The 27,330-nt window shown below is 37.3% G+C and overlaps 1 protein-coding gene across 2 annotated transcripts in view; it reads left to right on the forward strand.

The window, feature by feature from the left end:
• SI (sucrase-isomaltase) overlaps window positions 1–27,330 on the forward strand; it is a 342,643-nt gene that overhangs the window by 268,402 nt on the left and 46,911 nt on the right. For both annotated transcript variants that reach the window (XM_077488042.1, XM_077488043.1), the window contains 9 exons: window positions 2,050–2,146; window positions 2,692–2,804; window positions 2,881–3,006; window positions 6,463–6,591; window positions 14,569–14,679; window positions 19,771–19,833; window positions 22,182–22,298; window positions 23,174–23,258; window positions 26,444–26,582. In XM_077488042.1, coding sequence (XP_077344168.1) covers window positions 2,050–2,146; window positions 2,692–2,804; window positions 2,881–3,006; window positions 6,463–6,591; window positions 14,569–14,679; window positions 19,771–19,833; window positions 22,182–22,298; window positions 23,174–23,258; window positions 26,444–26,582 — 980 coding nt within the window. The remainder of the gene's footprint in view (window positions 1–2,049; window positions 2,147–2,691; window positions 2,805–2,880; window positions 3,007–6,462; window positions 6,592–14,568; window positions 14,680–19,770; window positions 19,834–22,181; window positions 22,299–23,173; window positions 23,259–26,443; window positions 26,583–27,330) is intronic.

Genomic DNA, 27,330 nt, shown 5'->3' on the forward strand with positions numbered 1-27,330 from the left:
TTCATACCTCCATCGAGAGAGTTGGAAGGAAAATATACCATACAGTCAGTTCTGTCACTTGCGCAGAAATTGTACCAATACAACTGATTATGACGATCAAGCTGTCATACTTACCAAAAAAAGAAAAAGGGTATGACCCTTTACTTATCCAGAAGGCAGCCGATCAGTATAGAGATGGTATCACCAACAGGGAAAATTAAACATCTGATAAGGAACATCATGGGCTCTATCACTAGACATAATGACCAACATTGGGCCATTAAGAAATCAGTCCAAAAACATTGGCCCGTATTGGCACAAGACGAAGCATTGGGTAGAGTTCTTCCTAAAAGACCCAAAGTAGTGTTCAGGTGGGCCACTAATGTTAAAAGTCTCATTGCACCTAGCCTTATAAGAGAAAAACATGCTATTAAGGCTAACAATATTCCCCAATGTTTTAATATCATAGGGTGCCATAAGTCTAAGCTGAGTAAATGTAAGGCATGTAAGTTTATTTCTCATGGCCAAAAAACTTTTAACAGCAGAGATGGACATATTTTTCATATTAAACAGTTAATTTGTTGTAGCATTCCATTTGTCGTGTACGGGTTGAGGTGCCCTTGTGGTTTGTTGTACAGGCATACCCCATTTTTAAGTACACATTGGGGTTTATTTACTAAAGCTAGAAAGTGAAAAATCAGGCTCACTTCTGCATAGAAACCAATGAGCTTCCAGGTTTTATTAGCAAAGCTTAATTGAACAAGCTTGGTTTAGAAGCTCATTGATTTCTACACAGTAGTGAGCCTGATTTTGCACTTTCTAGCTTTAGTAAATACGCAGCATTGTGCACTTAAAAGTGGAGTATGCCTGTATGTAGGTAGGCTTTGGCGAGCACCATAGATTTATAGCACAAAAAATAGACAAGCATAGTGTCCCATGCCACTTTAAACATACACATGGAGGTAGTACAGATGGCTTGGAACTTTTTGGTATAGAGTCCATATCAATGGCAAGCCCAGAAGGTGAAAGGTTTATGTAAGCAGGTGTCCTTCTGGCTATTTGCCTTTAAATAGTATGACACCTGAGGGGCTTAACGAGGAATTAGAGATAGGTACCCTGATTTAAAAGTGTTATACAAAAGTGAAAAGTTGGGGGTCCTTTAATTTCAAAATAAATTAAAATGAATTCAAATTAAATTATCATTGTAATCCTAAATAACAATAATTTTATTTTTAAATTAATATAAAAATGAATACAATCATTTTGTTTAAATATTATTTGATTATAGATGAGTGTAGAGATCAAATGAGCTTTTTCTAATGTGTTTTTTTTAATGTGTTTTTTTTAATGTGTTAATGTGATTTCTCTCAATGTAAGTTGTACTGTTAATATTACTGCCGTTATGATCTTAATTTTTAATGCAGTATATATGATTATTTTAATTATTAATCTTTAATGAATAATGTATTTTATGGTACAGTAGGTTGCTGGTTACCCTTCCTTTTTAATATTAATGTTATGTGAACTCCATAGTCCCTACCTGGTTCTTTTAAGATCTTTTCCAGGGAGGGCTTTGGGTCCCATATATAATGTGGTGAAGGAGAGAAAGGGTGTGACCTGAAGAAGGAGGCTTAGCCTCCAAAACATGTTGTCATAGCAACCACTCTGGGAGTCAATCCACCTGTTACTACCTCCTATCACAGCCGGGATTCATGTCACGCAAAGCCGGCTTGTCCCGGCGCATGCATGGCTCTTTGTACTGTCCAGCAGGACGCTGCAGCCAGAATTTTACATCATCCATCCTTGCTCTTTGAGTCTTGGAGCTCAGTCCTTGTAACAGGCCAGGAGAGGAGGCACACATGTTGGCGTAACTGCCATTACCAAGTCTCCATTTGTGAGTGCAACTTTTTGTTTTTATACAAGATTTTAAATAAACGTTATCACACTAGGGCGGCCATGCACTCTCTTTCTCCCTATATTTTTTCATTTGAAGGGAAGTACATTTATTTTGTTTAAATTTGTTAGCTAATTATATATCACATACTTCACTTCTGATTCTTATGTTTTCAGTACAAAGGTAATTCATATGGAGTTCATCCCTTCTACATGGGACTTGAAGACGATGGAAATGCTTATGGAGTGTTCTTGCTTAACAGCAATGCAATGGGTAAGTTTGATACTCACTTCCTATATCCTGTAGTAGATGTTTTCTTCCTTTTGCACCTAAAACAAATGTCCCATGCTTAGAGTTTGCTGCTATTGTTTAGAAATGCATATATATCAAAAGAAAATAATCAAGAAATAGGGTTTCCCCATTTGAGTTTAGAAAAACATAGTCACAAGAGAGAATTCTGATTTTGAAACACATTACCCATACAAAATTATCAGTTTTACGGTTGTACTTAACATTTTAAAACTGAGCCAATATTTTTCTCAGACATACACATACACAAAGGTTAGCCTTTGGGTGATTTAGACCTGAATTATTGATCATTGCTACATACATGGGGTTCAGATAATTTCAGTTGGTAAATAAAGTATAAAGTCATGTCACATATCAGAAAGATAGACTTTTTCACATATGGAGCACATAGGTTGGTAAATATAATGATCAAATAGTTGACATGCTTTTCTCCATGTATCATATTAAAATCTGTCCTAATATTGTTTCCATTTTATAACTAATTTGCAAATTAATATTATATTTTTCAGATGTGACGCTGCAGCCAACCCCAGCTATAACATATCGTACAATTGGTGGAATTTTAGACTTTTTCATCATACTGGGTACAACTCCAGAAAGTGTAGTTCAGCAGTACACTAAAGTAAGAGTAAAAACCTAATAATTATTTGTATAGCTCTTTATCCAAGTAAGGTTCTAACTTTTTTTTTTTTTTTAAGCTCATAGGACGTCCTGTAATGCCAGCTTATTGGTCTCTTGGTTTCCAATTATGCCGCTATGGATATAAGAGTGACAGTGAAATAGAACAACTCTATAAGGACATGGTGGCAGCCCAGATTCCATATGTAAGTAATGCAAAGGTCTGGTAAGAAACTGTTACAGTTGTATAACAAGAACTATTCTAAGTATTAGCATAAAAGTGATATATGCAATAGACAGACGTGGTTTACTAGTAAATGACCGGAATGCTCTTTTTTTTTATTTTATTTTTTTATAGCTATATGAGATCCGAGTACTCATTAGAAAATTACACCTAAAGGAATAGTAGTTTAATTATTTTAGAATGTATGTAAAAAAGAGAAGCTTGGTGTAATCTTATAGGTATCAGTTAATGTGTACAACACCTTGTTTGTGTGTTAAACTTCTTTTGAGAGCTGATATAGCCTATTGTATCATACATATCATGCATTGCTCCCCAGTAGCCATGAAACCTCCCCTGTGATGATCTCTAGGGCTCTTATCCAAGCTTAGACCAGAATTATATAGTTGTCTAAATAACACCACTGAGAGTGGCATAAAGCCTATATATCCCTGTGTGAACTATCATAACATGTTATACTCTATAATTAATGTACCTGCCACGTATGCTTCCTTAGCATTCTCTCACCAGAACCTCATATTTATACAGAAGATACCACTTCCAGTGGCTGTTGGAGACATCTGTTCATAATGGTTACTCAAATATATTCAACACCCACTTTATAAACTGTACATTGCTTCTTCTGTAAATAGGCATATTTATCTACTGTACTGGTCACCCCAGGCAAACAACGTTATGTTGTGCCCCTAAATCATAGGTATACTTGCATAAATTGTTTGTGTATATTATATACATGTTTCTAGCATTTTGTATTAAACAAAATACCATATAAAATATTTCAATATATGATCTAATGGTTATATATGGCACTTTAAAAGTCCTAACATTAAAAGGAAGGAAATGTGTTCTATGTATGAATTCAGGGATGTGATGCCCTGGTCCCATCAATATGAAATGTAACCTGAGATTTATAATTGAGATTTTCTGTCCCACTGAAACAGCTTTACCAGAGAGGAAGTGGGGGAAAATTTGCAGCAGGGACACAGATAGAAATAGAAACCCAACAGGGGTTCTAGTCTTCCTCTACTTACCTAAAAAAGCATTCATTTGATGCTCTTTGAGAATTCCCTTAATTAATATCTGGTAAAATGCTGCCAGTAGGAAAAGAAGTAAAGGAAACTGTTTAACTTAGACAACGGTAAAAACCCTACAGGGTTTCTAACATCTTTTCACTCTATCCAAAACTATATGCGAAAAAAAACAAAATGATTTGCTTGATAAGAGATGTTACAAATGTTAAGGGATACCTCGTGACTTTGGTCCTGATCAGGTGAGGACAAAAAAGGAGAATATTGCAAGCCGGGTCTGTCTTTGATTTATAGTTAACCAGTTCTATCAAGTTGTGGGAGTGAAGCCACAACCATTGTATGCTGCCATGATGCACCAGGAAATTTTGTGGGCACTTTCCATTTCCAAGATGGCTGCAGCAGTGCAAGTACACTCTGAGCATGAAAGGCAGGAAGTGATGCGGCCACTGTGGATTTTCTGGCTTGCCCTTTTCCAATATGGTGATCTGAGCATGGTCAGGCACTGATATCATCACTAATGGCCAAATGTGTCAGTTTTAAATGGTTTTAGGCAGTATGCAACAATGTATAGAACCTTTTGTTTTTTGGAGCGGGGTTCCCCTTAAAATCCATACCAGACCTGAAGGACCTGGTATGGATTTTGAGGGGGACCCCCAAGCCTTTTTTTTTTTGGCACGAGGTTCCCCTTAATATCCATACCAGACCTGAAGGGCCTGGTATGGAATTTCAGGGGACCCCCACACTTTTTTTTTTCTTAATTATTTTTTTTCTTAATGCTAAAATGACCTGTGTGCAAATAGCCTTAAAAAAACCCATAAACGTGAACCAGCGTAAAAAAAAGTCAAGTTGAGAGGTGCGCATATTCAACTTATGCAAATGCATTTATGTTGCTTGACATTTACTAATATTTTCCCGGCGCAGTGAACCAAAGCATTTGAAAATGCGCAAATGCCGCTTGCACATGCTCAGTGCATAAATTGACCTTGTGCAGCTCTAAGTGTATTTGCAGGCGCAGCAGGTTTGTTCAGAGAAAGTTACTTTCTCATTCTATTTTGAGCATATTTGTTACTTGGACAGTTATAACTATACTTCTTCACATCAACCACATCATCTCCATAATATTGGCACTTCCACCTTCTTTAAATTCTGAGTTGAAGAATGCGTGCTCCATAGCGCGTCTATAGTGGCACACCGATCGGCATCTCCCATGCGCCAACAATATAATAGTAAATGGGGAATTGCGCTGTTACAGGTGCAAATGTTTTGTGAATACAAAAACAACTGTTGCGCATCAGTGTGTGCTGCAACTCATGGCGCAAACTGTTCGTAAATCAGCCCCATTGTCTCTATCCATTTATACATACTTTACACTGTGACCTTTCAATAGCTTATTGTGGGCAAACTAATGAAAGATGCTTGTGACGAGTTCTTGCACATTTGCATTCTCTATATACTGTATTTATCGGCACACTTTTTTACCCTGAAAACAGAGGGTAAACTGTGTCTGCGTGTTATATGGCGATATCTGTTTTTTTTAACCAATGAGGGGGGGTGGGGATTGGGTGGTCCGCCCCGGGTGCCACCCATTGGGAGGGTGTCAGGCCGGCCACCCTCCTCTCCTGGCCCTGGAACAACGCTGCCAGGACAACTCCAGAAAACATTACTGCCAGCCCCCTCCCACACACCGCTCCCCCATGCCACTATATGTAAATCAAAACCCCTCCACCAACACCACTCTCCTCCTCCCGTTCCGCCCCCACCTCAAATGTAGCTTTTGATTGGAGGAGGAGAGTGGTCATGTGACGTCAATGAAAGTCACATGACCGGGTCCACAGTGCCAATGGAGGTGTTCAATAGATCCACAAGTGACACAGGAGGAGCAGCGCACGAGAAGGGGCCAGCAGCGATGGCCTCTATACTCCAGAGCATGCTGGCAATGCAGGTATTCAATAGCTCCGATCCAGAGCATGCTGGCAATGCTGTCCCAGGAGACTAGGGGTCTGATGGAAGTGCAGAGGAGGAGAGAGGGCTTTATAATCTGTGTACCGTGCGGGGGTCTGTGTATCATGCAGGGGTCTGTGTACTATGCAGAGGTCTATGTTGTTATGCAGGGGGCTCTTTGTACTATCTGGGGGTCTGTGTGTTATGTAGAGAGCAGTGTGTTATGCAGGGGGCTCTGTGTATCATGCAGGGGGCTCAGGGGGCTGTGGAAAGTTTATTTTTTTCCTGAAACTTCCCTCTTAAAGTTAAGATGCGTATTATATGCTGATAAATACAATATTTTAGTTTTTTAAAACCTGTACATTGTCATTCGTAGTGTACAATCTGTCACGATCCTTGAATTACTGTAAAAACTCATTGCTGTGCACTGAATATGTATTGTGTCATCTCAGGATGTGCAGTATGCTGACATTGATTACATGGAGAGGCAAATGGATTTCACTTTGGGCAAAAATTTTTCAAGACTCCCTGACATCTTCGATAAAATCCGATTAGATGGAATGAAAGTCATCATCATGCTGGTATGACATATGTTAAGTATTGATGTATTGCTTAGCCAAGATTTGTAGCAATATTGTTTACACAACTATTTAACCTTTAACTCTCAATCCTGTAAGCATTTATTTGAGCACCAAAGAATCCTCATTACAGCATTTTATCTAAATAATTTAGCATAAGACCCCTTTCCCACTGGGGTGGGCTGGCGTTGACAGTAAAACTCTGCCCCTTTACCCTAGCTAGTGGCCGAATAAAAGGTTAAATGCGCTCGTGTAACGCCGCTGCCTTGAAGCACTTTTCAGGCATTTCGGCAGCAGTGTCCATTCATTTCAATGGCCAGGAGCGATGTATACACCTCTCTTTTACCACCCCAACGATGCTGCTTGCAGGACTTTTTTTAATGTCCTGCCAGTGCATCGCCCCCGTGTAAAAGCACTGAGACTTTTACACTAGGACTGCAGGGGAGGTGTTTTTCAGGTGCTTTAAGGTGCCTGAAAAACACCCCAGTGTGAAAGGGGTTTTATGCATATATTCAAATAATTATGTGTGAGTTTGTAATCCTTTCAAATAATGGTTTCACATTATAGGCAATGTTGTGTTAATATTGCCTTTTTAATTTTTACATTTCACGTTTGTACTTTCTAACTTGTTTTAACCTCCCTGGCGAATGATTATTTCAAATTTTAGGTGCTGAAAGCGGTACCATTATTTTGCATGGAAATTCTGCGTTTTATATTGTAATCCTGTAATTCTTAGTAATAACACACTTAAATCTGTCTAAACCAGAGTCTAGTAGACATCCTGGGTATGATAAAGTTTGAAAAATGAAATCATAAATTATAATATAATAAATAATTATAAATAATTATAATAATATAATAATAATACAAATGATTCAATAATGTAATCAAATCAAAAACACTGAAATTTGCTCAGTTGCAGAATTGTCACTGTCATTACTTTTCAGTATTTGATGATGGATCTCCCCACAAATCAAAATCGATCAATTCTGGGAGTGATTCTAATTTATTATCACTGTTTTCTAGCTGGTCTAAAACCATTTTTGATGTAAAAGGACAGTTTTGGTTGCTATGGACAATCTCCAGTTTCCAGACAGAAAGAACAGTTTTATATCATAAAGCTGCATGCAGGGCACTGGAGAAACCACTGGGGACAAAGGGGGTGTGAAATAATTACATACAGCAATGTAATCTGTAAGATTACATTATACTGTATGTAATGTGTGTGTTTCACTTTTTGAATTTGGCGCCGTTCTCCGTCCCTGTGCGTCGCAATTCTCGCAGGGAGCGGAGCCCGGCAATGTGATGAATCGAGCGGACGAGACGCTCACACTGCGGGGAGACATCACTGGATCCAGGGGACAAGGTAAGTAAACTTATCCTGGATCCAGCGATGCGATCCCGAGTCTGGCTCGGGTTTACCGTTTTTGGTTCTGAATTTTCACCCCGAGCCAGACTCGGAATACCGCCAGTGAGGTTAAAGGTAAACCTGCCATATGAGAAATGTAGAGGATGTAGAGGCTACTACAGCTTACTACTTAATGAAAGTTTAGCTTCCTGACCATTATGTTAACCCACCTAAATAATCAACCTTAAACAAGTATGCAAATCAGAAGGGTCAGAGAAAAGTTGAAACATCTTATCTGCATACTTTTACCAGGTCATCCGCTCAAGGTATTTATGCTATGGGATTGACATGACAACAAGCCATTTTTAGAAGTAGGAGCAGCCTGTATTGTACAGCCAAAATACCATGTGCAATAGCAGATGTACTTAGTTTTATTTTTACAGTAGTTTGATGGTACCAGGACCCTGGTACCATAAAACTTTAAAATAAGAAAAGAAAATAGCATTGTCTATATTTACTAAACTAACAGAAAAATATTGGGCACTGACGAAAAAGAGACACAAGAGAATAAAAAACAACTCAACTGCAGTTCTCTCTTTTTTTTTTGTTTCTTCCTTTGAATTCTATAGGTATTGCAACTATATGTCTTTGTGCACTTTCCTGTGTATAGTAGTTACATATGCACCATGCATATATTGAATTTCCACCATGGAACGGTTTGCACTTCAGTGTGGTTATTGCGCTACTTTCAGTAGTGCAACTCCAATCTGCTGCTTGCATCTTGGAAGAACAAAGAGGTTGACGGCATTCTAATGAATAGGGAAATCCAATGATTTTTTGATATTTATTCCGTAGCACAAAGACATCACAGCTCCAGATAGGAAAGTTAGCATGTTTCAAGCAATCTGCACTTAAATAATTATAACAAATAATAATATAATAATAATGAAATGTATTCAATAATGTAGTCAAATCAAAAACACAGAACTTTGCTCAGTTGCAGAATTGTCACTGTCATTACTTTCAGTGTTTGATGATGGATTTCCCCACAAATCACTATCGCTAAATTCTGAAAGTGATTCTAATTTATTATTGCTGTTTTATAGCTGGTCTAAAACCACTTTTGATGTAAAGGGATGGTTTTGGTTGCTATGGACAATCTCCAGTTTCCAGGCAGAAAGAACAGTATTTATAATATACAACTGCATGCAGGGCACTGGACAGACCACTAGGGACAAAATCCTTGAGGAAACTGACATCTGTGGTCAATTGTTTTATTGTGACCCCTCACCGGTGACATATATGTGTATCGCTACTATGTTTTTAACCACTTAAGCCCCGGACCAATTTGCAGCCAAAGGACCAGGCCCCTTTTTGCGATTCGGCACTGCATCGGTTTAACTGACAATTGCATGGTCGTGCAACGTGGCTCCCAAACAAAATTGGCGTCTTTTTTTTTCCCACAAATAAAGCTTCCTTTTGGTGGTATTTGATCACCACTGCGGTTTTTATTTTTTGTGCTATAAACAAAAATAAAGCGGCAATTTTGAAAAAAAAGGCAATATTTTTTACTTTTTGCTATAATAAATATCCCCAAAAAACATATAAAAAAACATTTTTTTCCCTCAGTTTAGGCCGATATGTATTCTTCTACATATTTTGGTAAAAAAAAATCGCAATTAGTGATTATTGATTGGTTTGCACAAAAGTTATAGCGTTTACAAAATAGGGGATAGTTTTATAGCATTTTTGTTAATATTTTTTTTTTACTAGTAATGGCGCCGATCAGCGATTTTTATTGTGACTGCGACATTATGGTTATGGCGGACACATCGGAACATTTTTGACACATTTTTGGGACCATTGTCAGATATACAGAAATCAATGCTATTTAAATGCATTGATTCCTGTGTAAATGACACTGGCAAGGAAGGAGTTAACCACTAGGGGGCAGTGTAGTGTTATGTATGACGTTATGTGTTTTTTTTATCGTAGGGGGGCATGGCCTGGCATGTGATGTCACTGATCGTCCTTCCCTATAAAAGGGAAGAGACGATTGTGACAGCCGGCGGCGCGCTCCCGACCCACAGCTGGGCACTTAAAGAATCACGTACATCTACGTGATTGTACCCAGCTGTGCCATTCTGTCGACGTACATCGGCATGAGGCAGTCCTTAAGTGGTTAACATGTAAATTATGATTTGTTTTTTGGCATCAATAAAATCATCTGTAACTTTTATAATTATATTTTTGTTACATTATTCATTGTACTGCTTTTACTGTACCGCTTTTACTGTACCGCATTAGTCCAAACTGCCACCAAATATTTTCTGGTAGCCTAGTTGGGGATTAGGCTCCCAATCTCTATATCATTTGATTCATGGATGATGGTACAAGTTCCGATATATTTTTATTTCTGCTTTCTATCATAAGAGGTCACACTTAATTTATTAATATAAAAATATAATAATAATAATATTTATATAAAATATTATACTTACAGTTATACTGTAAGTAAGCGTATTAGCGAATTGTACTATACTAGAAAATTCTAAATTAAAATGACATTGAATACAATGTAACTACATTATGTTGTATTGCAATAAAAATGGCAGCAGAAAAAAACTGCAGGAGAATCTTCAATATATATGAATTCACTAAAGATATTACATTTTTTCTTTCAAATAATATTTGGTGCTTTAGGTTCTTCCTGCATCATGATTTCCCTGGTACAATTGAAACAGTATTAAAACCAAAACCAAAAAATGTAATATATATATATTGCAGCTTAGCAATTCTTGGATGTGGTGGAAGCATTCATTTTTTTTTCCTTTAACCACTTGCTTACTGGGCACTTAAACCCCCCTCAGTCCCAGACCAATTTTCAGCTTTCAGCGCTGATGCACTTTGAATGACAATTGCGCGGGCACACAACACTGTACCCAAATGAAATTTGTATCATTTTTTTCCCACAAATAGAGCTTTCTTTTGGTGGTATTTAATTACAGCTGGGAGTTTTATTTTATGCTAAACAAACAAAAAAAGATGCAAAAAAAATAAAAATCATGTTTAATAGTTTGTTATAAAATTTTGCAAACAGGTAATTTTTCTCCTTCATTGAAGTGCGCTGATGAGGCGGCACTGATAGGCTGCACTGGTGGGCACTGATGGGCTGCATTGGTGGGCACTGATAGGCTGCATTGGTGGGCACTGATAGGCATAGTTAAGGCGGCACTAATAGGCACAGATAAGGCGGCAACGATGGGCACAGATAAGGCGGCACTGATGGGCAAAGATGGGCACGGATGGGTGGCACGGATGGGTGGCACAGATGGGTGGCACGGATGGGTGGCACGGATGGGCACTGATAGGTACCACTGATAGATGGGACTGATGGGCACTGATAGGTGGCACTGATAGGTGGCTCTGATAGGTGGCACTGCTGGGCACTGATGGGCACTGGTATATGACACTGATGGGCACGGATATGTGGCACTGGGGTGCAGCACATTTGTTGAGGCAGATTGTGGGCACTGCTGGGTGGCACTGTGGGCACTGCTGGGTGGCACTGACGGGGGGGCACTAATTTTTTATTATGTATAGTTATGAGGGGGCAGGTGGGCACTGGCAGGGGGCAGGTGGGCACTGGTAGGGCTTTTTCTCCTCGCGCTGTCAGAGCGAGGAGGAATAATGGCTGATTACCGGCTCCGTTATATCACATGATCAGCTGTCATTGGCTGACAGCTGATCACGTGATAAGGGGTCGGGTTCGACCCCTTGCACGGATCGGTGATCAGGCGAGTCTCATAGACTCAGGGGGCGCGCAGGCCGCTCGTGCACGGGACTACGTCAATAGACGTAGTCCCGGAAAAGGAGATCCGCGCTGTAGCCGTCATTCGGCTATAGCGCGGGTCTCAAGTGGTTAAATGTACCTAGTGATACAGCTAGTAAGTCTATTATTTTCATCTCCCTATAACAGACCAAGCTGTCCCGCAAAAGTGGCATTTAGAGGGTTGACACAAACCATATAACACTGACATTACACTGGTCATTGTGTTTTTATTTGTGTAAAATCTTTATCTAAAGAGGAATAAAAACTTTTCCTGTAACTCCTTCAAAAGTGTTAGCAGGAGTGTGGCTTTGATTTTTTTTTTTTTTTTTTGGTGAAGTCAAGTTAAATCTGTTAATGCATTAAACACTATTCTTTTCCCAGATTGTCAATGCTGTTGTCTGAAGGTATCTCCATTGCTCCCCTACTACAGTATAGTGGCATACCACACAACTTTCTGAGATGGGAACGAGGGACACCTTTTGACAAAAGTATGCAGGCATAGGACACACCCCCTGCCACACCCCCTTAAAGGAGAATTGTACAAAAAAAGATTGATTTAACCCCTAAATTTATTTTTACCACTAGTATTTCTTTATATTGGCTTATGGAATTTACAAATGCAGCAATTTAGAAATTACATGAAAGGTTTAGAACTGCAAAACACTTTTTGATAGCTAAGTAGTACATTTTACATACAACTTTATACAGTATCTCACAAAAGTGAGTACACCCCTCACATTTTGGTAAATATTTTATTATGTTTTCATGTGACAACACTGAAGAAAAGACACTTTGCTACAATGTAAAATAGTGAGTGTACAAATTGTATAATAGTGTAAATTTGCTATCCCCTCAAAATAACTCAACACGCAACTATTAATGTCTAAACCGCTGACAGCAAAAGTAAGTACACCCCTACGTGAAAATGTCCAAATTAGCCATTTTCTTTCCCCGGTGTCATGTGACTCGTGTTACAAGGTCTCAAGTGTGGATGGGGAGCAGGTGTGTTAAATTTGATGTTGTGAATAAGGGTACTAATGCGCGCAACCACAAACTGATATCCTTGATGAGTCTAACTAATAAAGAATTAACTTACATGAAGCTGCCAACATATATAGTGAGCTCCACACTATCTATCAAATATTAAAAAAATATGTAGCGCTACCTGTTTAAAAAATAAAAATATATAAACCGCCTAACCTAATCAATAAATCAGTGAATAAATCAATAAACAATACATATACAAATAAATGTGCAAAAACAGCAAACTGTGCAAAAATATTGATAAAGTGACTAAAGTGCAAAAATCCTATAAAACATGCGATAATAATCCACACTCCAAAAAATGTGAAAAGTTTGCAAATAAATTCACAGTCACAGTGCAAATAGCAATAAAAAAAAGTCCATCCAATAAAAACTCAAGTGATTCAAAATAGCAAGTGCTGTTCAGTAAACTGATATCCAATAGTGACAGTCCTTGATATTCATGCAGTGTATTAGAAGTGCAAGCAGGCTCCACACTTGTGACACTCCACCTTCAGTGCTCCAATAGTGCACCCCCCCTTTCCCCCAGCCTCTCACCTCAGTTCAAGACCCCTAAGGGTCATAAGCGCTTATAAGAAAAAATCTGCTGGCTCTTCTTCACATATCCCGCTTGTCCATACAATCAAAACATAGCATAACAGACCATGTGGGAAAGAAGGGGACTCTCATGTGCAGTAATTCACAAAACTTTAATAGAAACAAAATCCACACTTATATTAAGTGTGGATTTTGTTTCTATTAAAGCTTTACTGACATTTGAAGTTACTGAAGTTAAGAAACTTCCAACCAGTAATTTCACAGTAAATAGATAAATAGTCAATTATTATGTAATAACATATAGCATATAAATATATAATTTAGCTTGATTAAAACAGTACCTTTTCAACAGCAGCAGACTGTCATTCTCCCTCTTAACTGTGTGAGAAAAAACATGGGATTGTGGGTAAACCTTGTACCCATCCACCCATGTTTTTTCCTTGTAGTTAAGAGGGCTAGGCTGGAAGTGAGAGGCGTGCCTCCACTGCAGCATTTTTATTGAACAGCTTGGGCCAATGGTACTTTACCATTGGTCCAAGACTCCAAGCTGTCCATTGAGCTCAGTGCACTGTGAGCTCAATCTCTCAGTCTGCTGCAAACAGAGTGTGCCAGCTTGCATTTAAACTGGCAGCTTCTGACAGGCTTCGCCCCATATCTCTGGAATCATAGGTCGTAGGAGCCCCAGTGGTGGGGTTTGGACTTCAGCTACATACCCCAGGTCACGATTCTCAAAGCTCAATCTTTTTTGTTTCTTTCTTTTTTTGTTATTTTATCTTATTTTTTTTATGTTCAAGACTCTGCCTAACCTGCCTCCCTTGATAGGACGTCCCTGGAAACAGATCACATTTTATGGCAAATGACTGCAGAATATCAGTTAATTCCATGGGGTTCACACTGTACCTTTTTAAGCATGTTTTTTTTTTTTTATTTTTTTTTTTTTGTGCTTTACATTTTGTGTTTTGAATGCCTTTTAACATGCTGCACATTAAAATGTTTTGGTAAAGACTACCATACTACAAGCAATTAAAGAAGAATTGTATATCTGGTAAAGGATAATTAAAATGCAGAGGTGTAAACAGGCCCTAAAGGTGAAATGAGAATGAATCTGGAGTCTTAAACAGTGACATTGTTTTATAAAAGAAAATAAAACTAGTGGACATTCTGAATTTATGCTTAAATAAAACATCTTATATATATAATTTTTTTAACCATGTTCTAGGATCCAGCAATTGCAGGAAATGAGACTGAGCCTTACCCAGCTTTTACAAGAGGAAGAGATCAAGATGTTTTTATAAAATGGGATGACAAGAGCGATATTGTATGGGGCAAGGTATTTATGAAATCCAATTGATAAAGGAGAATGTTCACAATTCTATGTTAAGAAAAGGAAATGTTGGTTTGAAGCATGACTTAGGGCTGAGTCACATTTTTAAGGAACATTGCATTGTGTTAGCATTTTAAATGGCACCCAACTCACTAAGGCAACAGAATTCTAATTTAAATATGCCACAGTTCATGGTAATACCACAGTATGCTGTATTTAAAAAAACGCTGCATTAACATTTTTTGTCTATACTTGTGTGTGTTGACAGCCTATTCAAAATAAATTAGCTGTCCAAACACAAATCACATTAATGTGTGATACAACATATATTAAGGCACATTGATTAATGCAATGCACAAGTGTGGCAAGGTGTGAAAGGGCTGTAAATGTGTCAAAATATCTACCGTAGGGGTCCGCTTCAAATGTAGAGCTAGAAAATAGTTAGGATTAGTTCACATTAATTGTTAAAGGCACCCAAAAGCATTTCACAAACACAGAGTGTTTCCAGCCACTAAATTACATGGTTCCACAGCACCATGTGGCTTGGTGCGGTGTGATTTGCAAAAGTAGTACTTTCACTACTTTTTCTCCATTCCTGCATGTTTGGCAGCCCATGAATAGAATGTGAGGAATTGCAAGGGAATGTGTGCATGTGCACATGTAAGTTCCAGTCTGAACCAGCCCTTAGACCACATGCCAAACTGCTTCCTGCCTATATTTATTCATCAACATTACATCAAACACAGAGCAACAATGTTTATATTGCAGGGGTCAGTGCCAGTGCAATGCAGAACAAAACATTCAGTCTTTTGACTAGCTGAGAGACAATTTGGGTCTCCTCAGATCTGAAAGCTGTTCCAGCCCAGCCTGCATGCAATATCTTACTGACACACCACAACACCCTGCTCATTCCAGTGAAAGCTTAAATTATACTCCAGAATAGAAAAGGGTTTGGCAACCATAACTCCCTGCATACTGCTGGATAGTTCTACCACCACTTTATCTTAAAGCAGAACTTCACCCCCCTTCTATTTTTTCAATTTTTTTCTTTTGTGGGGAGTGGTGGGTACCTGGTTTTGAGGTTTTCTTTTACTCCCCCCCCCCAGCTTGCAACCTTCTGGGACACATCACAGGTCCCAGAAGGCTACGGGACCATTCACAAAGTGCAGCGCAGCTTGTGCATGTGCAGTGGATAGCCAGCTGTGAAGCAGCAACAAATAACATCCAGCTGCCCACAGTAAACATGCCGGTGCTGGGGTCCCGAAGATCGGTGAGGAACTGGTGAGGTTGGAGTTGGACCCCCTAGACAGGTGATTGTCCGTTTATTAAACGTTATCAGCTACAATATTTGTAGCTGGTGACCTAATTTTTTTCGAACTGGGCAAAAAAACGCTTTAAGATGCACCACAGGAGACAGGTAACCTCCATCCATGACTCTGCCTGGGACCCACCGGGGCTGTTTGTCACGCTATCTATATAGACTTCACATAAAAGATAAATGTATACCATGTGTATAAACACTTAGGTGTTCTGACTTTTCCTCTCAGCTAGATGTCTATGCTATTTTAGGGCGTAAAAGCCTTACAAACCCTCAGCAAGCCATAACCTCATACAGACACAGTGGTGGGATGAAGAATGTTGGGTAGCCTTACGAATCTCTCTATGAGGTAGGGATGAACTGATCTTCCTGTAATGGCTTCCCTAAAGTCGCATCACCTCTGAATCCCTTCCTGTATCTGGTATTTACACTGTCTCAGGGGCACAATCCTCCAGTTCTTTTGTATCAAGGGAGGAATTTTTGTATCGATTTCTGGTTTGCAAGGTCAGCTCTCAAGTGTTTATACTGGTTTTGTCCTGTGTAAGGAATCCTTATATCCAGCCTGTGGGGGCTGTAATGGAAGTTTGCCAAGCCTTCACAGTTTGGGAAAGTGTATGCTTCATTACAGATAATCGGACCCATCTGGGAGCTCCTGGAAGATTTTCTGAGCTCATTGAGGTTCTCAGTGGATACCATGGAAGACTGCATAAGGCAGGTTTCCTCAGTGGACACCATGTCTGTCTACGTCAGAAGGATCCTATGGCTCAAGTGTTATTTGGCAGGACTTTTCTGCAAAAGCAAATAGAGAGGCTGCCCTTTGACACTTTCTTCTATAAGGGGACTGTGGGCAAAAAAGCATGCTCTAACCCATAAAGAACAAGGCAAACGTGAGAGGTAAAAAAAAAGTGTATTTGGAACCCAAGAATAGTTCCTTTCATGAGAAGCAAGCCTTGGGCTCTAAGCCCATGTCTCAGTTCTGAAAGAAGAGCTGAACCGCCAAGTCCTCTGGATCTGGAGGCAAGTCTTCTTCACAGTGAAGGGGTACTCCAACTTTTAAGGGTGGAAGGATGTTTATTGGCCTTCATTTTTATAAGGACCCAGGGAGCTGACAATTGGCTGTGCAGCATGTTGTCCAGAGATTACAAGCTGAAGTTTCACTACTTTCCCCCTCTGTATATACTGAATGCAGAAGTCATCTTCCCCTATTGCCTGAGCCATGTTGAGGACTAAAAGTAAATACTAAGGATGATATTTTGGAACCAAAGGAGACTTCTGAAGGTTCATCCCTCAACTTAACCTTTCCATGACCTGTACCATTTGTTGGACATATGATGTATGCTTCTAAGGCAGTTGATTTGTGAGAATTAGGTAGTATGGGTATCCCATGATGGGGGTGCCATGAGTCCTCAACAACCCCAGAGCCAACATCATGGTAAACTCTCTGGGAACTCTGGGAACTGTGAACAGGATGAAAAGCAATGCCACAAATAATAATAAGCAATGGAGATTATCCACAGTGAACCACAGAAACTGTTGGTGAGGTCAGAAAATTAGGATGTTTAGATAGATGATGTTGAGGCTTCTGTACTCTTTGCTACCCAAGGTGGTTTCTCCACTCCACTTTATTAGTACATTGTATTGACATTTTTATCATAATTCTAAGCATTCTAAGGATAAGGTAGATCTCTTCCTGAATGTTCAGGCTGTTCAAGCTTCTTCAAAGTTTACAATTTTGTTTCGACAATTTTGTTTTGTACTACTTATAGAATCTCTATAGACTTATTATGAACATGCACACCTACACAGGTTGAGCTGGATGGACTGGTATCTTTATTCAACCTTACCAACTATGTTACTATGATTGTTTAAATCTGTACAACCAGTGGGACAAAATGACCACTGTTTATTTGGAGCTCACAGTCTTTTAGGACCCATTTCGATCTCAGCGTGTGCATGTAGGTGCATTTTATTTTTATTTTTTGTAGGGTTAGGCAGGTACATTGTCATGTGCCAATGTGCATTTCCTTTGTGTATTGGCATGTTTTGATTTGTGGTGTTCTGCGTTTTCAATGCATTTTTGAATTTATAATTTGGAGTGGATTGGGATAAAGGCCATTGCCCAAAGCTATTTTGGAAACATAACACAGGTTATATATCTTTAGTGAGCTTCTATAAACTTCTATGGGATTTCCAACACCATAAACATGAAAAAAATTGAATTGTTGTCTTTTTCAAAATGTACTATACTACAGAACTGAGATGGAACCATACACTAGTTTATGGAAACAGGTACCTTAATTAATTATGTGAGTGTGCATTTTAAGCTTTTTAATAAAGGATGTTTCTTGCTTGCTATACTATGAAGCTATGCTTCCCTTTTTGTTTCTGTTGTTTGTGAGTCTGGTATCCATATATGGGGGAGGTGACATGTGCCCTGGTTGCTGGGGACTGATCAGACAGGCGCTAATGACCACTCATTTTTGGGGTTCATGTCAGTCTGGTAAGCAGCACATGTTGCCTGTTTTGTCTCAGGTGGAGGTGTTTAAGACCAAGAGACAGTTTTTTTTTTTTTTTGCACTGAACAGTCAAGGTCAATAGTACTTGCTTTCAGAGTGTTCATATGTTAAACATTGGATTTATCCTTATGGCACACTGTGATTGGTCACAGACTGTTGTTTGTGTGTTAATACTAATCATATTGCTTATTGTGTGTTTGTCACAGACACCATTTATGCACACAGTGTTTTGGCACAGATTATTTTGTGTATATTTATTTTTATATGCATTACACTTGTATTGTATTTCATGTGATGCAGCTGCATTTTTCTGATTTATTGCATGTTGAAATTTCAACAAATTTGTTGTGCTGGCTGCTTTTGTTTTAAGAATGTTAACCTGAGCACAAGAAAACATTTGTTTTATTTTAGAAAGTTGGAAACATACATTTTAACACAACACGTGCATTAGAATGCCGCAGTGTCACTCGGCCCTAAAAGTAACACTCAACTTATCATCTGTCAACAAATATATGCAATCAAACAAAATTTTATATCCATCATCACCAAACTGAAATATGAGTTTTCGGTGGATTAAAATGTGTGTATTAAAGACCATAATTTGTAACAACAATATAAAGGATTTAAGGGAAATTAATATTAAAACACCATTTAATTCCAAGTTCCAATAAACTGCTTTAAAATCATTTCAAAATCCAAAGGGATATGTGGCATAAATGATTCTGAAATACCACTGAAAATGTGCAATTCCCTACTGACTCTTAGAAAACTGAAAGTACAATGGATTTTCAGGTTTTTTAATTAAGTTACAAAGTGACATATTGCAAAAAAAGTTGTAAGTATCTCAGTTGAGTTCCACCATAAAATGAATTATTTCAAATGTTTTGGGTAACAGAGGGATGGGATTCATTTACTAAAGAAATAAAGCATGTTCAGCCTGCAGTGACTTTTTTACTAAGGGGATTTTCACTTAGCTTAGTGAATATAGTATACTTCACTTTGCTAAGAATATCACGTACAAGGAGGATTGGATGACTAAAGTTGGCACAGATACCTATTCACTAAACTAAGTGAGAACTCCCTTGCAGTGGAAAATGTCCTTGCAAGGTGAACATGTTCTTCTCTTTTAGTAAATAAACTCCACAGAAAGAAAGAGAGAGGAGGAAAATAAAGGGAAGAAAGCTAAAACAAGAAATAGATATTCCATTTACATGAAAACCAACGAGGTTGTCTCATTTTGATTTGGTCTTATTTTAATTTCAGGTCTGGCCAGATTTGCCTAATGTTGAAGTTGATAATTCACTTGACTGGGACACACAAGTTCAGGTATGTATCCTAACACTGTTCCTCCTAAATATAGTAACCTAGCAACATGATGAATGTAAACACCTACAGTACCTAATCTGAGAGTTGAAATTGTATTTGTTCTAAAAAACATGATGGCATAACAATTAGATCTGCTTACTCATTATTAGTTTTTTAAAGTGGTTGTAAAGGTTAGGTTTAAAAAAAAAACACGTCTTACCTCTGCTGTTCAGTTGGTTTAGCACAGAGTGGCCCCGATCCTCCTCTTCTGAGATCCCTCCACGGTGCTCCTGACTCCTCCTCTTCTTGTAGTGCCCCATCGGAGAAGTGCTCTCCTTCATGGACACCAGTTTGGGCTCGCTCCCCTCTCCTGCTGCTGCGTCTGTAGACATAGACATCAGGACTCGGTTCCGCCCCTGGCGCCCACATCATTGGATTTGATTGTTAGCAGCGGGAGCCAATGGTTGCGCTGCTATCAGTCTATCCAATCAGGACACGAGACACTGACCGGAGCTGGAGTGCTTGTTCCCATCCTGGAAATTATGGGGTTCAGGTAAGTATAAGGGGGCTTGGGGGTGCTGCTGCAGCAAAATAGGTTTTTCACCTTAATGCATAGAATGCATTAAGGTGAAAATCGGTGAGGGTTTACGACCCGTTTAATGCTAACACTAAAGTTGATGCTTATTTTTGCAAATATGTTTGGTGACACAGAAGGCTGGGACCCCCTGAAAGCTGAAAGCCCTATTATTATTAATATTTATTATCTGTATTATTTTGTATGAAACTTTCAATGGGGATTGATTTATTACAAGTAATGTTGCATGTTCACTGTGCAAGAGAACTTTCAATTAGCTTAGTGAAAGTGGTAAAAATTCACTTTGCAAAAAAAAAAAAAGACATGATTTTTGCTTACGTATGATTGAATGATTGAAGTCAGCACAGAATCACCTAATTCACTAAGATTTGTGAAAATTCCTTTGCAAAGTAAAAATACTCCTTTAGTAAATAAACCCCAATGTCTGAATAGATTAACACGCAATCAGGGGCATTCAATAAAGCACTATTCTGGTGGTATTGCCATTTAATGATCTGCACCAGATTAAAAAATCCATGACACTAGTTTCTATATCTTTACTAAAATAGGTAGAAGATTCAGAAATGTCTTAATAGTTATACTTTTACAAAGTGGGACTATAGCTGCAGTCATTTCAGAAATAATTTGGTTCTTACATAACAAAACTGGAGGTAAATAAGACCACTTCTACATTGTTAAGGTTTCTGTTGACTTGACTTTATTACCATTCCAGTAACCAGCGATGCTGAAAGTGCCTGAAAGGGAACTGCTCACCCCTGCGGTTTTTATTTTTTGCACTATAAACAAAAATAGAGCGACAATTTTGAAAAAAAACACATTTTTTTTTACTTTTTGTTATAATAAATATCCCCCAAAAATATATAAAAAAAACATTTTTTTCCCTCAGTTTAGGCCGATATGTATTCTTCTACATATTTTTGGGAAAAAAAAATTGGTTTGCGCAAAAGTTATAGCGTTTACAAAATAGGGGATAGTTTTATGGCATTTTTATTAATAATTTTTTTTTTTTACTAGTAATGGCAACGATCAGCATTTTTTATTGTGACTGCGACACGGGTATGCCCACGGCGATCGAGTCCGCGGGACCCGCGACCGCACTCACGGTAGTCTCGACCAGCACGCGAGCGTGCCAGCGGCGGCGCACTCATGATGGCAGGACGGCAAATTTAAAGGGAGGTACAGGTACGCCCATTTGCCTGCCCATGCCATTCTGCCGACTTACATCGGCGTGTGCCGGTCGGGAAGTGGTTAAACCATTGAGTGTGTTTCAGCTTCAAACCATTCCTGGCTTCCCTGTTGGTGTCACTGTAAATATGTTTCCACTTTAAAGGTCTGCCCGTTGTCTTGCCTTATCACATCTCATAGGGGTTATATAAAAAGCAGCCTTATTTGAATCCAATCAGGCTGCACCCTATATACATTTGCTATGTATAGTGATATCAAAGGTCAGAGTTAAACTAACTTCATACTTGTACTGTACATTGTATTGTAAATATGGTTTTGTATGTAATTCGTATATATCATGTAACCCAGTGTATTTATAGTGTACATTGTTTTGTAAATACTGTTTAGTGTGTAATTTGTATATCTTATGTAACCCTATCGATAAATGTATATTGCAGTTTGAACTACCTCTTTTGTTCAAAAATCCTCAGATCTAGCTGTGTATATGTGTGTATGTCCTATATTGATTGGAGTGTATTAACACTTACCTAGTTAACAGATTTTAGGGTAATGATTTTATTTCTGTTATCCTTGTGTGTTTTTTTTCCAGCTTTTTAGAGCCCACACAGCATTCCCAGATTTTTTTAAGAATGTCACTGCAGATTGGTGGAAACAAGAAATGCGAGAATTCAGAGAAAAATATATTAAGTTTGATGGCATATGGATTGTAAGCTTTCTATTCTATTAATTATATTTGCATTGATTATAGGACAAAATAATTTCCATAGCAATGCTGATCAAATTTATTTTCAAAGTCAGGAGGCTATTGGGTTGTTCCATAGTAAAGGGTATTTATTACTAATGGGTCGCTCGCTCCACCAAAAAAAAAAAGCAGTCTATTTTCAGAGTCCCATACTATTTCATTAGAAACTGCAGAAAAAGAGATAAACAATGCACAGATGTATTCTTTACTAATCATAAAAGTAGGGCTTCATGTGATTTATTCTGTAAATGCTTTTAAACTGGGAAGCCAGAGCTAAAAAGTTGAAGGTTTGATTCCATTTTTTTTTATTACTGTAGCAATTATCCAGTATCCTTTTTTATTATGTGTAGCAATTATCAGTAAGTTTAGCTGCTCCAATATTCAGGTTTACAAATCATATGTGCTAGATTTTCATTGATTCGTTTATCACTAGCAACTATGCAAATTCAGTTTCTGGGCAGCATTTTTTTGTTTTGTTTTTTAACTTCAAATAACAGTTATAATTATTATCAAAAATAAGTACAGTATATATCAATGGGATAGTTAGCAAGTGATGTGGTAATATGCATATATATGTTGACCACATACTTAATATGGTCAACTTACTAAAAAAGCAGAGGCTGTTCTCTTAGCAAAGTGAATGCTCACTTTGTAAAGTAAATTCTAATGAATGTGGGGGATCTTATTCAGTAACATTTACTTTGCTAGATGAATAGTCCCTAATCATTTTCAGAGATTATTCATGTAGATTGTTATTATGTGTGTCTTTTGCATATATTTGTGAATGGAAGCTCCTATGTTCTAGTGTGTTTATGCATTTTTGTATATTTTGTTTTCAGGACATGAATGAACCAGCAAGCTTCGTTCATGGATCAGTCACTGGTTGCCGAAACCAAACTTTGAATTTCCCCCCTTACATGCCATGTAAAATCTTTGTTTTTATATTTTATATTTATTTGTGCTTGCTTTAAAAATTGTATATATGTTAATGATCTGGTAATAATCATCATCTGAGCAAAAATCTTATGTTAAGGGGTAGACTGCAACAAACCTGAACTCCTTGTTTTAAAAAAGAGGACATGGGATGGATTAAGCCTGGTACACATGATGAGATTATTGGACGAATTATTGTCCATTTTTTTAATTTATTTTTTATGATAGTCTCCATATCAAAAAAAAAAAAAAAGTGGTTAATAATGTACACAGATTCTGGTAAAACAGAATAAAAAATTGGAAGTAATGTAATGTATTGTATTGCATTTGTATTATATTTTCGGACGAACACTGTACTGATTAAATGAAAATCATGTGATCTGGTATCGTATAAATTTAATTTTTTTTCGTTTTTTGTCCCTTCGGATACTTTCAGATGAAAGCAGTGTACTAATGATCAGATTACCTTACAATCACTTCAGAAAATCTGACAAAAATACCTTTTTCGATCGTGTGTACCAGAGCTTGAGGCTGCTAAAAGTTTTTGGCCATTTTTCTGAAAAATCTAAATATAGAAATGGTTTTATATTGCTTGTATAATTGTATTCTCCAGAATACATGAAGTTAACCTACAGTTGACTAAACGTGCCACACACAAAAAGGACAAAAAGAGGAAAAAATACTGGATGCGATTTTTAAGACACAACACGTCTATTAAAAAAATACAAATTATTTCCTTTATTACATCACATATATCATAAAAGAGTATTTCATCTTTAAAAAGAGACATATACAAAACATAATCAGGTAAAAGACAATACACCTTTTTTACATTTGTTCAACAAAGGGATAATGCATCTTACTCAACAGATGTTACATCTCAAAATTACATGGCTCAACGTGTTTCTTGGACTAAATTCACTTATTCAGGAGCCGAACATGTTTGTAATTTTAACCACTTAACCTCCAGAAGATTTACCCCCCTTCATGACAGGCCATTTTTTCAAATAAGACACTGTGTTACTTTAACTAATAATTGTGCGGCCATGCGACACTGTACCTAAATAAAATGTATGTCCTTTTTTTCCCATAAATTTAGCTTTCTTTTGGTGATATTTTCTCACCTCTGCAGTTTTTATTTTTTGCAATATAAACCAAAAAAGAAGAAAAAACAATTTAAAAAAATAATATTTTTTATTTTCTGCTATAAATCATATCCAATAAAAAAATTTAAAAATCAAATTTTTTCATAAATCTACATCAATACATATTCTGGTATCTATTTTTGCTAAAAAAAAAAAAAACAGTAAGCATATATTAATTGGTTTGCACAAAAGTCGTAGCATCTACAAAATATGGGATATTATTTTTTTACTAGTAATAGCAGTGATCAGCGACTTGTAGCGAGACTGCAATATTGTGGCAGACATTCTGACACTATCTGACACTTTTGACACTTTTTGGGAACTAGTGACACTAATAAAATGATCAGTGCTAAAAATATGCACTGTCAATGCACTAATTACATTGGCTGGGAAGCAGTTAAACATCTAGGGCGATCAAAGGGTTAAATGTGTGCCTAGCCAGCGTTTATGTGTACAGTATGCAGTGCTTTTACTAGAGGAAGTAATCTCTTTAATTTCCTGTTTTGCGGGGAAAGTAAATCCATTACTTCCCCTTTTACAGGACAAAGCTCTGCCTTGTTTACAAGCCATGTCCTGTGTGTGCTCTGATGGTCAGCAAGCAGTTAAAATATAATTTTTTTATAAACAGAAATCAAAACTATAAAAAAATAAATTATGGAACACATGTCATCACAAAGTTCATAAATATAGACAGGACTGTATTTACCCCATTGCAGGCAGAGGGGAAAAAGACCTAGGAGGTAAGCCCAAATAGGAAACCACACCAGCAGGAACAGCCCCAGCACACTATTACCTCAGCATAATGGTCATAATGGTCAGTTCACACTTCAATATACCTCACACTAAAGAGGCAAAATGGGTACCAGTTCTAAAATTGTAAACAAGACCAAATGTCAGGTATAGCTACGCAACATGGAGTCCACATTAAGAAGATTTGCATAACCTACAGCTATATATGAAGTTTGCCACAAAATATATATAATTATAATTAACAATTGTATATCCACACTTGTTTATCAATACCCACAGTAGTTCATTATCTCATCAAATATCAGCCCCACTAAACATGAGGTGAATTTTGAGGATGACACACATCAATTCTGTTCTAAAAAAATGTAATTAATATATACTTCAAGGGACAAAGCTACTAATTACCTTTACAAACATGAGCCACAATAAGGGCCTCTTGTTGCTTAAAGAGGTCTGAATGACCCTATAGTTTGTCTCCAACAATTATTTTCTTTCTGCAGTAGCTATATCACATTGTAGAACCAAATTCTAAATGCATTATCCCTTTATTGAACAAATAACAAGTAAAGAACAAGAACAAGTAAAAAGGGTATATTGTGTTGTACATGATTTTGTTTTAAATTATTAAATTGTGTCACATGATCCTGCTTCCTACTTCACACTACTGAATGGCTCACTAATGAGGTTGTATCTGGTAGTATTGGATTTATTTCAAGGTATTGTTAAAATATTTGATTTGGAAAATGCATAGCAAGTATAACATAGGTAGACCCTATACTGTTAATATGCGTTTTTGATGAGGAAGGGTGAAATATAAATTGTATATCAAAATCGAGAAAAATGTTTTAGTCTTTAGATTGGTGATGCGTTGAGACCTCTGTTGAATTATTTTATGCCTGTGCTCCCACTTGGGAGATTCTTTGTGACTGTTGTCACTGGAACAGAAAGTAATTGGAAATCCCAAAGTTTACAGTAATCAAAGAAACAATAACAGAGCAGAAAACTTTCAGTCAAGGCTATGTGTTCTGTTAAATACCATCTACAAGTATCTGAAAGATTTCCTTTTACTTCCTGGTGTGTCTGTGGGACAAGGGTTTCAACTTTTCCCCACTGTACCCAAAACAAATTGGCTTTAGTAAGCTTAAATAATTTAACCCTTAACATAGAACTTAACATTGAACCTTAACATACAACCCATTTAAAACAATGCAACGTGCGTTTGTTCATGAAAAAAATGTTGAATCAAATACAGATAATGATTTAACGTATATTGTTTTGTAGTTTTGGAATCAAAACATATGGGGTTGAATCACAAGACAATATGCATGGACAGTCAACAATTCCTTCCTGATGGCACCCCAGTAAGGCACTATGATGTGCACAATCTGTATGGATGGTCACATGCAAGGCCAACATTTGAGTAAGTCATTAATTTAATTTTAATAATGTTCCTAGATATGCTTCATGCTATATATATATATATATATATATATATATATATATATATATATATATATATATATATATATATATATAATTATTATTATTGTTATTATTATTTTTAATAATTTGTGATTTCTGCCTTTATATTTCTTTATTACCAGTCATTTTCTCTAGTCTCAATATCACAATAACATAATATTTAGCTTTTACTGAGCTCCAGAACCAATATATAGTTGCAAAAAAAAAGATGCAGTGTAAAATATTGAATAACACGCAAATATTCAGCCCACTATCACTTCCGCCATTTTTAAGTAGCTGTTAATAGTTATAAATAAAGTCAATGCGCTGTGAAATATAAATATAAATAGTAAAACTCCAATCAAAACAATTATGAAAGGCTGTAAATACTCACTTTTTTCATTGTCCATTGCTCCAAAAAAATCAGCAGATTCAGAGATCTGCTGAGGTTTTGCACCAATCTTAACTTTTCCTGTAAAAGTCAAATGTGATCCTGTCTCTATTGCCTTCTAAGCCTTTCTATTGCTGGTTTATGTGATGGGCAGTCTTGCTTAACAATAAAGAGCCTTGAAAAATGGTAGGGGACTGTTAAGGTTTAAGGTTTACAGAAACAGTCAAGATTTGCTTTTATTTTCTGGTGCCTATATCTACTGATCTTTTGTCATTTTCTTCATATGTTTTTCATATGTTTGCTAAGCTCTGGAGCA

The sequence above is a fragment of the Lithobates pipiens genome, unplaced genomic scaffold (assembly GCF_037356315.1).
Source record: "Lithobates pipiens isolate NorthernLeopardFrog02 unplaced genomic scaffold, aLitPip1_a1.2 Scaffold_18, whole genome shotgun sequence".
NCBI lineage: Eukaryota > Metazoa > Chordata > Amphibia > Anura > Ranidae > Lithobates > Lithobates pipiens.